General features: G+C 42.5%; 1 protein-coding gene across 1 annotated transcript; it reads left to right on the top strand.

Annotated features, from left to right (window-relative positions):
- Positions 1-1,038: 1,038 nt before the first annotated feature.
- On the top strand, positions 1,039-16,497 carry gal3st2 (galactose-3-O-sulfotransferase 2). The gene is made up of 4 exons (XM_046389311.1): positions 1,039-1,174; positions 12,699-12,803; positions 13,887-14,574; positions 15,478-16,497. Exons 1-4 carry the CDS (start codon positions 1,119-1,121, stop codon positions 16,357-16,359), a joined length of 1,731 nt encoding a protein of 576 aa, XP_046245267.1. The 5' UTR covers positions 1,039-1,118; the 3' UTR covers positions 16,360-16,497.
- The last annotated feature ends 1,496 nt before the right edge of the window (positions 16,498-17,993 follow it).

Genomic DNA, 17,993 nt, shown 5'->3' with positions numbered 1-17,993 from the left:
ATACAACACAAAAACATCCCAGACAATACTACAACCTTGATCATCTCTCTTTAACACCTCTAATACCAAAGAGTAGAGAAAGAAAATCTGTGAACTGAGACTTAGCGGGCGGCAGGTTCAAATCCCGGTCTGGGCCCTTCTATGTGGAGTTTGCATGTTCTCCCTGTGCCTGCGTGGGTTTTCTCCAGCTTCCTCCCACAATACCAAAAACATGCACATTAGGTTAATTGGCTACTCTACATTGCCCCTAGGTGTGAGTGTGAGAGTGTGTGGTTGTTTGTCTTTGTGTGTCGACCCTGCGATTGACTGGTGACCAGTCCAGGGTGTACCCCGCCTCTCGCCCGTAGTCAGCTGGGATAGGCTCCAGCTCCCCCGCAACCCTGACGGATAAGCGGTATAGAAAATGGATGGATGGATGAGACTTAGCAAGCTACATCAACAAATCATTGAATAGAGATTGTTGTATGTCTTTGTAAAAAGAACAGTGATATAAAAAGACAATGTACAGATCCAGATTGCTCAAATCAGTAATTGTAAAAGGTTGCCATAAAAACCTGCATAAACCTGTCACAGTATTGTCAAATCTGGTGAGCTGACAGAGCAGCAGTCCCAAGAACAAGGTTAACTGCAATTAACTAGTTTCAGCTGAGTGGTTGAGTTCCTGCAGAGAGAGAGAGAGAGAGAGGCAGCGAGAGAGAGGGGGGGGGGGGGCAGAGAGAGAGAGGCAGAGAGAGAGGGGGGGGCAGAGAGAGAGAGAGGGGAGAGAGAGAGAGAGGGGGCAGAGAGAGAGAGAGAGGCAGAGAGAGAGGGGGGGGGGCAGAGAGAGAGAGGCAGAGAGAGAGAGAGGCAGAGAGAGAGAGGCAGAGAGAGAGAGAGGGGGCAGAGAGAGAGAGGCAGAGAGAGAGGGGGGGCAGAGAGAGAGGGGAGAGAGAGAGAGAGGCAGAGAGAGAGAGGCAGAGAGAGAGAGAGGGGGCAGAGAGAGAGAGAGAGGCAGAGAGAGAGGGGAGAGAGAGAGAGAGGCAGAGAGAGAGAGAGAGAGGCAGAGAGAGAGGACAGGACGGGGATCGTGGACACAGTCGGGTCGAAGCGGAGCGGGACCTATCAGAGGTTTCGGGGAGATGCTGTCCCCACCGACAACATGGATAAGAGACCGGCCTCTGAGCTCTTTAACCTCGTAAGTCCACTCACTCGTGTTCCGCTGTTCTCTAACTAACGCTCTTATTAACGTTTCCAAGTCAGTAGGACAGAGACAGAAGTTGACATTTCCTAGTAAAAACCACTCTGGTCGGTGTGATGTGTCACGGGATAACTTTTGTTGTGAATTGGCGCTATATAAATAGACTGAATTGAACTGAATTGTGATCAATATTTTCCTCAAATGCTGCATTTAGCACACAAAGAATTAGCGCCTCCTCTCCTGCGGAGTTCACAGGGAACTTTAGTTTCTGTCTGAACTCATGCGGTCTGTCGTCTCTGTGCGTCTGAAAAACACTTGTTCATGTAGCTCAGGTCCGTATGTTCTTTTGGCTGGACTTTAAAATTAACAGGACTGGCATAAACTGAATTTTAACATAATCTAAGCATGGCTTTGGTGGGAATTTCCATATGCTTTGGTGTCCTTTTAAATATAGCATAATTTTAACTGTGACCAATAATGTTTTAAATGTAATTAATGCCCGATCCAAATAAAAAAATAAAATCAGTGTTGCTTATAATTTTTGGGACAAACATGCAGAGTCAGTGAGTGTAAAATAATGAGACCCGAGGTCCAGTGCTGAAGTAATTAGCTGATTGAACAATTAGTTTATTGGAAAAAAAAATAAAAAAAGAAATTTTTAGAATCACTTAATCTTATTTATGAAGTGAAATGCAGAACTTTCTATGTGGAATTGCTGGTTTTCTTTGTTGGTCCTACAAACAAGTAATTTGAAAATGGACAAAGTTGGTCCATTCAGACTCACTCAGTCATTCAGTTATGCAATGACATAACTAGCCTAAGAAAAAAAAACAAACCAAAACATCAATCCACAATGAAGCTGTCACGTAAACCAAAAGGCCAAATCAGTCTCCACTGGCTAATGTCACCCAGCTCGGTGCTGATATCCTATTACAGGTTCCAGCCAATGTGAAATGTTAGCTTATCAGCATCAGTTTACAGCCTGCTGATTGGATCTGATAAGTGTCGCAGTATTCTAGGTTGTGTGTTTGTCAGTTGGTGTTCTTACCCTCAAGTCTGGTTCAAGGTGAAAATGGGCTGCAGGGTTGAACTAAAAAGTCTGTTTTGCAACATGTCAAAAGGACAACATTTCTAGTATCCTTTACATCCTTTACATTACATTATTACATTAGTATTAAGAAACTAGAAAGCATGACCTAGGCACATGACCAACGATCTCAGTTTGGTTTGGTTTAGGCCCAAAAATAATTTGGATTTTAAGGAAAGACAATAGTTGGTGTTAAGATGACTTAAATAAGGTTAAGTATTATGTTATGTACATAACATGGTGGTTTACACACACCTGTCTCAGAGGTCAAGGGCACACTTTTTTTTGAGCAATCCACCAACTCAACTTGCTCCATATGCATGCAAACTTTCCCACTTTTTATACTATGTCATCCTTACATCCATCTGTCCTATTCTTGTGTTTGCAATATCTCAGGAATACCTTGAGAGAATGTCTTCAATGTTGATGCAAATGTCCACTTGGACTCCAAGCTGAAGTGAATGAAGTGATGGCACTTTATACTGAAAAGTTAAAGGTCACCTTCTTTGTGACATCACAATGCTGATTGTACAGAGCTTTTCAGCTGCTTGGTTGAAGAGTATATGAAGCATCCGTGTTTTAGAATCTGTAGCTTCTTTGCAGCACCATCCATATATGAAGCATTGCAATCCACCACCAGCTCATTGGGTTTGATGATACTGTACTTGTGATTGTGGCTGCACCGTGTAACAAAGCTCTCTAACAGTCACTGTGTAATAGCAAAACATAGTGACTGGACAGACTGGCTGTAAACTGCAATTCAACTGGCACATGGTGGCATATGACCTTGTTTCTCATAGGTTTCATGCAGCTAGCGGCTTCAGTTCATTTTCATATAGTATGAAAATCATCTTGCAGAGACAAGGCTTTAGATAAGGCAACTGAACCTTGGCCTGTAAGTGCATTGCACAGTGTATTTGTAAAACCAAAACGGCATTCCCAGCCACCTTATATGTTGTGTTAAATGTATGAAGGATTGTATTTTACTTAAGCTCCTTTATACATTTGGAGGAAGATTCTGAATGTGTTAGCAAAAAGGGATTCCACATTGTGCCATAGATTTTACTTTAAAATTCGAAATTATAAAGTTGTAAGCTTATGTCATTGAATTTTTTGTTTGTTTGATCAACAAATATATATGGTTGCTACCAGAAACAAGATCTGAAATGTGACAAGATGGGACAGAACAGAACAATAGAATAAAACAGCGACAAAAGAAACTGAGAGACTGTCTACACACTGAAATTTCCAAGCTCCCAATAAAACAACCACATGAATGGCACATGCCCCAAGCATGACATTGCCTCTGCCGGCTTGCCTTCTTCCCATAGTGCATCCTGGTGCCATGTTTGTGTCACACACACACACACACACACATACACAGAAAAATGACAAAAGTCACCAGCTTCTCTGTGAATTGCATTGCATCTTTCTTGGCAACAGTTATACATCGTCTGACATTATCAATCTGTCAAGCCAGGCAGCACTAGCAGGAGAGTCCTCCCCATCTCTGCAGCCACTCACAGTGGTGTAAATTTCATTAGCCTTCATTCTTTTGTGAATAAATAAATAAACTGAATTGAGTTAAATTGAATTCTAATCATTGTTTGGGAGACTCTGAGATGTCATACCTGCATGCTGTGTATTTGTACATGTGCTGTGAATTTCCCCACTGGGAAGGCCTATCTTATGTTTACTACAGCTCATCGCTAGCCTTTTTCCTCCCTCCTCCACCATGCTTTGTAAAACTTTATTTTTCCATCATTCTCTCACTCCCCTTGAATCAAAGAGAAATGTCTTGCTGATAGTTCTCCTCAGATTTGTTCAGCAAATTTGATAACTAGCAACTTTAATTTCATGTTGTACTTTCTCTCTGTGCTGCCATGTCAGTCAGCAAATGTGACAGTGACATTTGAATGCAAGAGTGCAAGATGGAAGCGTGAGATTGACAAGCAGATCAGTGCAGCGACAGCAGTAATGTGGTTGTTGTATCGATCTGTTGTGGTGAAGAGGGAGCTGAGCCATAAGGTGAAGAGCTCAATTTACCAGTCAGTCTACGTTCCTACCCTCACCTATGGTCATGAACTGGGAGTAGTGACCGAAAGAACGAGATCTCAGATACAAGCGGCTGAAATGAGCTTCCTCTGCAGGGTGGCGGGGCGCTCCCTTAGGGATAGGATGAGGAGTTCTGTCACCCGGGAGGAGCTCGGAGTAGAGTCGCTGCTTCTCCACATTGAGAGGAGTCAGTTGAGATGGCTCGAGCATCTGTTTCGGATGCCCCCTGGACGCCTTCCTGGGGAGGTGTTCCGGGCATGCCCCACTGGGAGGAGGCCCCAAGGAAGACCCAGGACACGCTGGAGGGACTATGTCACTCGGCTGGCCTGGGAACACCTTGTCGTCCACCTGGAAGAGCTGGAGGAAGTGTCTGAGGAGAGGAAAGTCTGGGCATCCCTTCTCAAGCTGCTGCCTCCGCGAAGGAGTGGAAGAAGATGGATGGATGGATGGCATGGGTCAATGAATGACTTTGTAGTAATATCAGCAGATCTGCTGCTGTATATTCTGGACACCCAGGTGAAAAGAGGAGCAAGCTGTCAGCTGATCACAACCTGGTAGTGAGTTGGATCAGGTCGTGGGGGAGGATGCCGGATAGACCGAACAGACCTAAATGAACAGTGAGGGTTTGCTGGAAACATCTGGCTGATGACTCTGCCGGGGTGGTCTTCAACTCCCACATAAGGCAGAGCTTTGATTGCATTCCGGGGGTGGCAGGGGACATGGAATTCAAATGTGCCATGTTTTGCACTTCCATTGCTGAGGCGGCTGTTCAGAGCTGTGGTCAGAAGGTCACTGGTGCTAGCGGTGGCAATCCCTGAACCTGCTGGTGGACACCAGGGGTGAAGGGTGCTGTCAAGCTGAAGAAGGAGTCCTACAAGGCAAGGTTGGCTTGTAGGACCCATGAGACAGCTGACAGCTACCAGCAGACCAAACGATGCGTGGCTTGGGCAGTCGCAAAAGCAAAATCCCAGATGTGGGAGTTTGGTGAGACCATGAGGACCTGAATCCCACCAACACATATTCCGTGTGGTAAACAGAGCCAAAAAGACTTGGGAATAGGCTCTCATTGGGGCAGAAGTTGCTGGGGTAGTTTAAACCTTTTAACACCTAAGCCTCAAAATGTCCGCCTGGAATTTTTTGTTTATTTTGACTATGAAAAGGTCAGAAAATGTCCTGTGAATAAGTGCTTTTGTCCCTTTTCCCAGAACACTTGGAATTTTCAATATCTAGCAGTAATTCACAATTTACTACATGTCACAAAAGTGTAATAACAGTTTAAAATGAAGAAAAACAGTTTTAGTGGTGAAAAACAATGCAATTGAACACAGGTTTTGTGTGTTAAAAGTTTAAATGTGACAAGTATAAAACTATTTACAATAAAATTTCTGATTCATGTCTCTAAATGTGCAAATCAGTGCATAGAATGTAAACTATGTACAGGCGTTTTTTATCACACAGGGCAATTCTCTCTTCCCTGGCTCCTCAAAGGCCTTGGCAGTACTGCCAATGACAGTCCCTTTCTGGCTGCAAACACAGGCCCACCTCACAGGTCTCACACTTCCAAGGAGTGCTCTTGGTGCAGAGTTTGTAGCGCCATCGCCCCATGTTGGCTCTCTGCTATTTCGACTGTCCGCTGCTTGTGGTGAGGGGTAGGTGCTGACCTGAGGTCTTCTGAAGGCCACTTTTTAAGTCAACCCCAAGGATGTGTGCAGCAAGCTCCTCCTGGAACTGCTGACAGGTCATAGTCCTCTCCTGCAGGCTGACACAGCGAGTCTTGTGGATGACAAAGGAGTTTGTAACAGCAATGTCAACCATTTATTTCATAGCACATACACAGTGTAACTGTTCCTGGACAAACATAAATATAGATATACTTACTTTATGCATTATAACTTATATTTGATGTAAATGTATAGTATATTTTACATACATACAAGCTTTCTGCTTTTGCCTGTTTCAGTCTCACATGAACTGTTCTTTATTTTGTAAGATGTACAGTATTGTGTTGTGTGACTGTCACAAAAATAAACTGAACTGAACTGAACATACAAACAAGACTTGATAATGTTACACTATTCTAAAAAGTCGCCAAACGCATTGCGCAGTACAAAATATGGCGCATGCATTGTTTGCATAGAAAGTACAAATATGCACACATAGTACAAACTAACAGACTTAGCACACTGTTCTAAAACAGTGACCACACAATACAAGCGTTGATTTACACATACAATAATAATAAAAAAAAAAAACTAGCTAGCGAGGGTTTCATTCATCCAAAAATTCATCCCAAAAATTCAGCTTGTCTAACGTTACTTTACCTCGCCAGAAGTTGCTCCTTCCGTGGCTCCTTCAGTCTCAAAACCTTCTCTGTTTTTCTTCTTTTCTTTCTCTTTCACCGCTCTGCTCTCTGTATTTCTCCACCGCTCTGGTTGCCTTACCCAGAAACAAAGGGGACGTGAGCTTCCAAGTGGAATTACTGTAATCACACACATATAGACTGTAAAGTGCAATGGCTCGGTTTTCAGAAACCGTTGGAATTTTTCAGATAGAGCAAACTGTTAAGTAATTACGGTAATCCAAAGTGTGCTTGCGTAAACGTGCAGTCGCCGACGCATCAGGGATGAAAAACAGCTCTGCAGCAGCAGTGCCCTGGGGGTGGATGATCTGTCCTGAGTTCCTCAAGGCTCTGGATGTTGTAGGGCTGTCGTGGCTAACAGCCCTTTGCAACATTGCGTGGTCTTCGCAGATAGTGCCTTTGGAGTGGCTGACCAGGGTGGTGTGTTCTAGCTATGAAGGGATCACACTCCTCGGCCTACCTCGGAAAGTCTGTCAGGGTGCTGGAATACCACACCATACCATCTACAGCCTCACGAGGATGCTGGAGGGGTCATGGGAGTTTTCCCAACCAGTCCACATGTATTTTGTGGACTTGGAAAAGGCTTATGACCACGTTCCTTGAAGCACCCTGTGGGAATGTGCAGCCAAGTGTGAAGCAGCTGGGACGAAGTTCAGCATCTCTAAGTCCAAGGCCATAGTTACCCTAAGAAAAGGGTAGATTGCCCACTCCAGGTCGGAGATGAGTTGCTTCCCCAAGTCCAGGAGTTCAAGTATATTGGGGTCTTGTTCACAAATGAGGGAAAAAATGGAGCAGGAGATTGACAGGTGGATCGGGGCAGCATCTGCTGTGAAGTGGACATTGGAGCAGTCTGTTGTGGTGAAGAGAGTGCTGAGCCGAAAGGCAAAGCTCTTGATTTACCAGTCGATCGATGTTCCAACCCTCACCTATGGTCATGAGCTGGGAGTAGTGACCGAAAGAATAAGATCACAAATACAAGCAGCTGGATTGAGCTTCCTCTGCAGGGTGGCTGGGCTCAGCCTTAGAGATAGGGTGAGGAGCTCAGACATCTGGGAGGGGCTCAGAATGGAGCCGCTGCTCCCTGGCATCAAGAGGAGCCAGTTGAGGTGGTTTGGGCTTCTGGTCAGGAAGCCTTCCAGGCGTTTCCCTGGGGAGTTGTTTCAGGCATGAAGTCACTGTATGTTCTCTCATACTGTCACCACCTCATTTATTCAATTTCAGTTTTCAGTTAGTGCCAAATCATAACAAAGGTAATCTTCTAACACTTTAGACTAGACAGAATTTATTGTTATTCAGTATGCAACAGTGTGCACAGAACGAAATTTCGTTGCAGTTTGGCTCAGCACAGAATTAAAATAATAATATATAAAAAGTATATAAAAGAAAAAATACATACTGTAAAGTGCAGTAATAAAAGTGACCCTTGGAATTAACAGTAGTGCAAAAAGAAATTTAGTACTCCTTCAGTACTCATTTAGAGTGAAGCAGTCTGATGACCTGGGGATGAAGCTGTTAAAGAACTTGGTGGCTCTGCACTGAATATTGTGAAACCTCCTTCCAGAAGCCAGCAGGGAGAACAGTCCATGGTGGGGGTGTGAGGAGTTACTACTAATGTTTCTAGCATGGGACATGCAGTGCTCAGGTGCGATGTCCTGAATGGAGGGAAGAATCCCAATGATTTTCTCCACTGTCTTCACCAATTTCCTCACATTCTTCCAGTCAGAGGCACTGCAGCCTCCACACCACATAGAGATGCAGCTGGTCAGAGAGCCCTCTATGGTGCTTCTGTAGAATGTGGTGAGGATGGGTGGGGGCAGGTGGGCTTTCCTCATTCTGCGCAGAAAGTGCAGACTCTCCTCTTGACCAGTGACGTGGTGTCCATCGTCCAGGTGAGGTCGTTTGTGATATCCACCCCCAGGAACTCGGTGCTGCAGACCACCTTCACAGCCGCGTTGATGGGAAGTGGAGTGAGAGTGGGGTGGTTCTTCCTGAAGTCGACAATGATCTCTTTGGTTTTGTCCACGTTTAGGATGAGGTTATTGTCTCTGCACCAGCTGCTCCAGCTCCTCTCTGTAGGCCAGGTCATTGTTATCCCCGATGAGGCCCACCATTGTTGTATTGTCCACAAACTTCACAATGTGGCTGGTGGCAACCCTGGGGACACAGCCATGTGCCATCAGGGTGAACATCAGAGGGCTCAGGACGCAGCCCTGAAGGGAACCTGTCCTGAGAATGATGACACTGGAGGTGTTCTGTCTGACCCGCACTGACTGTGGTCTTTCAGTGAGGAAGTCTAGCAGCCAGTTACAAAGCACTTCATCATAATGGGTGTGAGTGCAACGGGCCGGTACTTTTTGGCACTGGGATGATGGTGGTCAGTCTTGAAAAAATTTCAATTCAATTCAATTCAATTCAGTTTATTTATATAGCGCCAATTCACAACAAAAGTTATCTCATGACACTTTCCAATTTGAGCAGGTCTAAACCAAACTCTTTAATAAAATTGTAAATAGAGAGAGCCCAACATTCCCCCTTGAGCAACTTGGCGAGTGGCGAGGAAAAACTGCCTTTTAGAAGGCAGAAACCTCGGAGCAGACCCCGGCTCAAGATGGACGGCCATCTGCCTTGACCGGTTGGGGTGAGAGAGAGGGAGAGAGAGAGAGAGAGAGAGAGAGAGAGAGAGAGAGAGAGAGCAGGAGAGCGAGAGAGAGAGCAAGGGAGAGAGGCAGAGGGGGTGGGGTGTGAGAGAAGGAGCACACAAGCAGAGATACATAGCAGCAGTAATAATACCAGAAATATCGGAATGTAGATAATGATGACAATGACAATGAAGTATACAGAAGGTATTATGGTGATTTTGATAACAATAGTAGTAACAATAATGGTAGTAGCTGTACTGAGTCGTAACAGATTTAAATCAGATTATGACTAAACAGTAGTAATTGCAGTAGGTTTTGAGCAGGACGACAGCAGGACCGCAGCAGGAGGTCCAGTCATGATCGATAGGAATCTGCGGGACAAGAAAGCACAGGGACTCCAGGGAAGAAGTTGTGATAGTAATATGCCTTAATGGGACATGAATGTGTGGAGAAGGAGAGGGAGAGGAAGAAAGAGCTCAGTGCGTCATGGGAGGGCCCCCGGCATATAGCATATAGCAGCATAACTAGGGGCCGGCCTAGGCCAGCCCTAACTATAAGCTTTATCAAAGAGGAAAGTTTTTAGTCTACTCTTAAATATAGAGAGGGTGTCTCCTGGACCGAAACCAGAAGATGGTTCCATAGTAGAGGAGCTTGATAACTAAAGGCTCTGGTTCCCAATCTACTTTTGAGGACTCTAGGAACCACAAGTAGCCCTGCATTTTGGGAACACAAAGTTGTGGTGGGATAATAGGGAACTATTAACTCTTTAAGATAGGATGGTGCCTGACCGTTCAGGGCTTTATAAGTGAGGAGGAGAATTTTAAAATCTATCCTGAATTTTACAGGTTGCCAATGTAGAGAAGCCAGAACAGGAGAAATATGGTCTCTCATGCTCGTTCTTGTCAGTAGTCGTGCTGCAGCATTCTGGATTAGCTGGAGAGTCTTTATGGATTTATTGGGGCAGCCTGATAGAAGGGAGTTACAGTAATCCAGTCTAGAGGTAATGAATGCATGGACTAATTTTTCTGCATCTTTCTGACTCAGGATGTGCCTAATCTTTGCGATATTTCGGAGGTGAAAGAATGCAGTCTTTGAAATATTTGCTATGTGCGAGTTAAAGGACAAGTCCTGGTCAAAGATAACTCCTAAATTTCTTACAGTGGAGCTTGAGGCCACGACTAAGCCATCTAGCAATGCAATATCACTGCATAATTTGTTTCTAAGGTGTTCGGGGCCGAGAACAATAACTTCAGTTTTGTCTGAATTTAGAAGTAGGAAGTTGCTGGTCATCCAGGTTTTTATGTCTTTAAGACATGCCTGAAGCTTGACTAGCTGATTTGTTTCACCTGGTTTCATTGATAAGTACAATTGTGTGTCAAAAAGATGGGACTTTGGCTTGATCCAGTGAGGTGTTACAAATGTCCGTTAGAACATAAGCCAGCTGATGTGCACATTCAATGAGCACCCGTCCAGGTATGTTATCAGGGCCCAGGGCCTTCCGGGCATACACACAATCCACATGCTTGTGGAAATGTGGGAGAACTGTTTTCATGTTGGCCTAGTTGAAATCCCCAGCAACAATGAAAAAAACCCTCCGTGTGAGTGGATTACAACTCACTGATAGCCAGGTAGAGAACACTGAAAGCCTCCTTTGTGTTAGCGCTGGGGAGCATGCACACAGAAGTGATGGAGACCAAAGTAAACTCCCTGAGCAGATAGAATAGTCTAAAGTTTACAGTTAAAAGCTCAATGTCCAGTGAGCAGTGGCTTGCGAAAAACTTAGAATTATTACACCAGTTGTTATTGATGTAAATGCACAAACAACTCCCTCTGGATTTACCACTGAGTGCGCAGCCCCTGTTGGCGCGAAACGTAGCTAGCCCCTCAATGCCGGCAGCATTGTTCGAGATTGATGAGTTAAGCCACACAGATAGATGCATAACAACAGCAATAGTAACAGAAATACTGGAACTATAATTATTAATAACAATGATATGTACAGTAACTGCTATAATAATAACAACAATAATAATGTAAAAATATGACTAAATGTTAATAGGAAGTTCAGTGTGTCATGGGAAGTCCCTCTTGTAGTCTAAGCCCATAGCTGTCACATCTTGTGTTTTGATTGTGTTTTGTCTTTTGAATTTTGGTCTACATGTCATGTTTCATGTTTGTCTTGTCATGTATATTTCCATGTGTTATGTTCCAGGTTTTTGTTTTTTTTTTGTCATGTGCTGTTTTATTTTGAAAGCATCACTTCCCATGTGTGTCTCTGTTTCATGCATATTTACTTTGTCTGTTGCTTTCTCCTCCCTAATGTGTTTCACCTGTGTCTTGTTCTCTAGCCTATTTAGTCCTCGTCTTCCCCGTCACTATCTGTCAGTTTGTTGTCATTGTACTTGCCGCTGTTTGCTTCATGCCAGGAATTTTTTTTGTCTCGTCATGCTTTTTTGTTGCCACAGTTTTTCCTTGATCCCTTGCCACAGTAAGTGTGTGATTTTTAGTTTTTTGAATAATTAAAAGACTCTTGTTTTGGATTCCTGCCTTCCTGCCTCTCCTTTTGACTCTGCATCAGGGTTCAGCCCTCTGCTCATGCGACCATGACAATAGCAGCATAACTAGGGACTTTCCTAGGCCAGCCCTAACTATAAATATAAAACTTAAAAAGAAAAGTTATTATTGTCTAAATTGTGTGTCATCTGTATAACCATGAAAATTTAGGGAGTATTTCCCAGCAATTTTACCAAAAGGAAGCATATATAAGGTGAGTTGCATTGGTCAGAGCACAAAGTCTTGTGGAATTCTATGACTAACTTTGGAGTTTATGAAGGATTCATCTTTAACAAGTACAAATTGAGACTGATGTGATAAATAGGAAAGAAACCAGCTCAATGCAGTTCCTTTAATGCCACTTAAATGTTCCAGTCTGTGTAACATGATGTGATGGTCAGTGGGGTCAAATGCAGCACTAAGATTAACATTGCAAGAACAGAGACTCTCATTCGATGCAATTAAAAGGTCATTTGTAACTTTGAACTCTGCTATGATGAGCTCTCATAGCTGACTGGCAACTACACTCTAAGATCTTGATCCAATTAGCTATATAGCTGATTGGCAGCTGTTTTCTCAAGGATCTTAGAGAGAATGAGAAGGTTAGATGCAGCTAACCAAGACCTCTGGATCAAGAATATACTTTTTAAGGAGAGGTTTGATTACAGCTACTTTAAAGCACTGTGGTTCATAGCCTGTTAATTGACCACATCTAATATAGGGACGCTAATTAAGGATAAAAGGGCAGAAGATGTTGAATTTCGCTGTCTCTTTCTCGCTGTGTGTGTGTGTGTGTGTTTATACTTGTGTGTGTTGTGTCCTGTGCAGGTGTATGAGGAGAGGTCTATGTGGCAGGTGTCACTCTCTGTGGATATTACTCATCCTGCTTGTGGTCTGTATTGCCATTCAGACCTTTGTCATCCGCCAGGCCAGGTAAAGTCACACTCATAACAGTGAACTGTCCAGACTATGGGCAAGCTGTAACTACAAACCTTTGACCAGAGTCAGGTTAACTATAATGATTATTTTCAGTTCTTATTTATTTAAGTTTGTCGCTTTATAGAATAAGGCAGGCCACTTGTGCTAATTTTCTTTCTTTCAATTGATGTACATAATACAGCTATAATTGAAAGGAAAGGGAAAAGGAGATATTGCTGGACCAGAAAATGACAAGGCCAGAGAACATTACTGCTATATCCATCATTCATTCAAACAATTAAAATAAATACATTTAAAATTTAAAATAATAAAACGATAATAATCTTCAAAATGAATATCATGTTATATCTATCATATAATATCACATCATAGCACATATCATATCATAACAATCATCTTTTCAACTGCTGTGTTATATTAAGGTTTTTCCTTCATTTTTCAAATGGCAGCTTACAGTCCAGCTGTGGGGCAAAATATTTTGCGGCAAGATAAGTTGAGTGTAGACTACTAGTACGTACTCCTCATGAAAAAAAAAATATGTTAAATGTGGAAAAAAAAATGTCATTTTAGTATGAGCAGACTCCATATCCATAATGATAACTATGAGGTACTAGAAAATGCTTTCAGAGCTCCACTAAGGAGGCAGTCAGTGCTCAGTACAAAGCCGAATGAATGAGTCTTTATTTCAACAAAAAAACTCCACTTCAGGATCTCATGAAGCAAGCAAAAATCTTGTTTGAGAGTCAATGCAACAGTTTTTTGAATTCATTGATTTCTGTGGGCCAGATGTGGCCCACGTGCTGCCAGTTGAAGATCTCTGATTATGGAATGATTTATTTAGGGAAATACAAAAACAAAATCACTCAAAATTCAACACTTGTCAGGACCTTACATTAAAAATAAGTAATCTTTTCTGTGTTTCTATGTAAATTACAAACTAATTCACATGAAAAACTGAGAAGATAACAAGTTCATTTGTCATTGTCGTGACTATTTTGTAACCTTGACAGTTGAGACTGGTGTAAAATATTTCAGTGCTTTACATTATATTATGGACATGTTTATGGCTTCTTACAGGAATGACAGGCTAACAGGACTACCATATCAGAGATTCACTGTCAGCAAACAGCACCTATATTCTACTCTGCAAAATGTCTCGGAGGGCCCCAGCTCTGAGTCTTCACTGACAGTAAAGGCAACTGTGCAGTCACTACAGAGAGAAAGAACTACAGATCTTCATCATCAGAATGAGGGATATGGAGAGCCATCAGATTCTAATCTGTTGAGATATGTAGATGAAACCGCCAACCTTGCATCAAGTTCTCAGATGGAGACAAGAAAAGCCGGAAAGTCACCTGGAAAATTGCTTTTACCAAAATATGGAAAGTTGATTCTTGGACTTCCAGGTTCTTTGGTCCTTCACGGTACTCGGAAAGGTTTAATACCAGGCACAGTTAAAAGATTCATCAACACTCCATCCAGTTTTTTAAAATCTCGCATCAACACTGTCCATACTGAAGAAACTTGTCACCCGAAGTCTCATATTGTTTTCCTCAAGACACACAAAACAGCAAGCAGCACTATTTTAAACATCCTGTATCGCTATGGTGAAAGTAGGAACTTGACCTTTGCCCTCCCTCTGAACAAACACAGCCAGTTATTCTACCCATTTTTCTTTGCTTCACATTTTGTTGAAGGTGTCAGCAGCAGAAGTGTGAGGGATTTCCACATCATGTGCAACCACATGAGGTTTAGAAAATCTGAGGTGAGCCTTATCAGAAAATGATTTGAGATGTGTAGATGACTTTACAGCCCAGCTTACATATTCAGGTGGACCCCATACAGGCTGAATGTTGGCTAAAAACACAGGCTTGTGGAAACAATATGTGCAGAGTAGAACTGAGTGTACTGTATTGGTCCAGAAAAAACACCTGGATGAAAATGATGCCTCTTTTGCCTCTACTCTCTGTACAGTAGTCACCAATAATGGAAAAAAGTGCATAAGAAATATGATGAACCAACATGTGCATGGAGGCCCCTCATTGGTTACGAATGGCCTGGAATTTATGAAATCTGAGTAAGGTCTAAAAATATGTCAATTGTTTCCATATGGGCCCAAATGCGGTTTCAAGATCAAGATTAAGGTTAATTATGATGAGAGTCCAGTGAATGATGTTTTCCTGGTGATCACCTGTATCATAGTGCCTTTGTGTCATACCTGTGCTTTTAATAAAAACATGAAATGCTATATAGATACCGAATTAAACTGTTTAGCCAGATTACAGGTAGTCCTAGCAGCATCTGGAACACCCTTCATGTAGTGATGGGTTGACATTTGGGCCTCCTTTAGGCAACCTCATTTAAAAAGCTCCATATGGTTTGCTATTTGGGCAGTGTACACTGTAGGGTGTGCGCAAATTATGGTGACTTCTCCCATTAATGTTCTCATATTTAGTATCAACAAGAAAAAATGACACAGTTGGACAAAGTTTGTGCATGCCACTTAGTTACCCAAATAGACCTTAAATGCCCTAGCATTTAAACAAGCATGTCAGCTTTCTTTCTGCCATTTCATTTCATTTTTTTTTATTTCAGTGACACTTAAGCAGAAACTGAATTTTTCCAAATGCTAACTCTAAAATAGCATTCTTTCTATGTTATGTCACAGGTAGCAAAAGTGATGCCTGAAGATACTTTCTACTTTTCTATTCTGAGACATCCAGTGGACATGATGGAGTCTATTTTTATTTACTACAAGAGTATCCCAGCCTTCAGAGAGGCTCACAGCCTGGATGACTTCCTGGACAACAGCTGGAAAAATTACAAATCATCATTGACTAACAACCACTATGCTCACAATATACTGGCCTTTGACTTTGGCTTTGACAACAATGTTGCAGCTGATGCGGAAGACCTGGAGAATAGAGCCAACATTGCTATTGCAGCCATTCAGCGAGACTTCCACCTGATTCTTATTTCTGAATACTTTGATGAGTCCATGATATTGCTCAAGCATGCCCTCTGCTGGTCCCTGGAAGATGTGGTTTCTTTTAAGCTCAACAGTCGCAGTGAACAAACTCGTCACATGCTTTTACCAAACACAGCAGAGAAAATCAAGAGGTGGAATGCTTTAGACTGGAGGATCTACTTGCACTTTAACACAACTTTCTGGCACAAAGTGGATAGTCTGGTTGGGCAAGAGCAGATGAAAATGGAAGTATTTCACTTAAGAGAGCTACAGGCCAAGCTAGCAAACACCTGTCTGAAAGATGGCAGAGCTGTAGACCCCTCCAAGATAAAAGATTCTGAGCTAAAGCCGTTGCAGTATGGAGCAGCTGTCATTCAGGGCTATAATCTAAACACACACATAGACAGAGAAACGAAAGCAAAATGTCAGAGACTTATAACTCCAGAACTACAGTACACGGACCACCTTTACTCCCAGCAATTCCCTAAGCTAGATAAAAAGCATAGAAAAGCAACTAGAAACGTTGTTTCACAGCATCAAAGCTCAGGTAGAGCTGGTGTGATGGGTCTGAAAGGGGTCTGAGACAGGGAAGTCCATCACAGACAGATCATGAGATGCAAATTCTCAAATCTCAAGTACCAAAACTAAACTAAATAAGTCTTCAATATAAAGAGACCGAATATTCCCCCATGAGCAAGCACTTGGTGACAATGGCCAGAAAAAACTGCCTTTTAGAAAGCAGAAACCTTGGAGCAGACCCCAGTTCTAGGTGGGAGGCCATCTGCCTTGACTGGTTGGGTAGAGGTGCAGAAAGAGAGAGACAGAGAAAGGCAAAGGATCTCCTGAACCACTCAGTTCTGCAGTGCAATGAGAGGAGCTGTCTACTGCTGCTGCTGCTTCCCCGCCCAGCCAGGAAGCTGTGGAGAGGGTGTCCGTCAGGCTGTCTCCCCAACACGCTGCTGCATAACAGAACACTGGCCACCACAGCGTGATAAAACGGTGCAGCATTTCACTACACACGTCCATGGATCTCAGCCTCTGCAGGAAGAAGAGGCATCTCTGACCCTTCCTGTAGAGGGGGTGTCAGTGTCTGGGGACCAGTCCTGCTTATCATCCATTAGGACCCCCAAGTATTTATAGGTGTGCATCACCTCAATGCACTGCCCCTGTATGGAGACTGGTAGGTAGGATGACATGAGATAAAATAAGATAAGAACTTTATTGATCCCGCAGGAAATAGTTGTGCCAGGGTTGCAATACAAAGAAGCATAAAAAAGTAGAAAGTAATTTTCCCACACAATGTAATAATATATACAAAAATAACGGAGTACTGTTTTAAAAAAAAAAACTGTTGTAAAAAAAATTAAAAAATAATAACAGAGTGCGTAGTATATACATGAGAAAAAAATAACGGCAGATAAGGTGCAGAATGGTAATGGATAAGGTGCGGATACAATCTTAGATCTTCTGAAGTCCAGTTTTGTCAGTGTTGAGATGGAAACAGCTCCTACTGCACCAGTCCCTGGTGCAGTAGCCTCCACAAAATCCCTTTCTTCCTGTTCCTGTCCACTCCTGAGTATTTTTGCATGTGGCAGGACTTTGAACTATATTTAAAGTCTGCTGTACACAGTGTGAACAGGAATGGTGCTAATTGGTGCTGGTGTTTTGGGGTATCTCTGAATATCTGTGAAGTGGAAAACCTGACTGAAGTGCCGAAAAAAAAGTCATATTATCACCAAAATGAGCATGGTTGATCCTCTTTTAATTATGAATTGATCCAGAAAATTTAGTTGTTTGTCTTTCTGATCTAACGGTTCTATTGTGAGGATGACATTGTCTATTTGGTTTGGTTTGGTTTGGTTTAAGCAATTAAATCCACACGGTTAACACTAAGGAATAATAGTGATGGTGGTTAAAGGAAACAAAAGATTAAAAAAAAACTGACCACTGCCAACTAAATCTGACCATCAGTTGGCAGTGTAAAATAGTGAAATAAATCCCACATTTATTAAGTTTATCATGGTCATGGGCACTGACTCAGATCTCATGATTAAGGTTAAGGTAAAGTATTGTTGTGAATATTTTATATGAATCGCATAAAGTGATGCAAAAGGGCTAAGCAATAATATTAATAAGTTAGTTAGTTAATTAGTTAAGTTATTTTCTGTCTTAGAAAAACCGGAGACAGAAAATAACTGTGTTGGAGGGAAGGATAT

This window comes from Scatophagus argus, chromosome 5 (assembly GCF_020382885.2).
Source record: "Scatophagus argus isolate fScaArg1 chromosome 5, fScaArg1.pri, whole genome shotgun sequence".
NCBI classification, from domain to species: domain Eukaryota; kingdom Metazoa; phylum Chordata; class Actinopteri; family Scatophagidae; genus Scatophagus; species Scatophagus argus.
The sequence above is the reverse complement of the archived record's forward strand: the minus strand, read 5'-3'. Positions and strand labels throughout refer to the sequence as shown.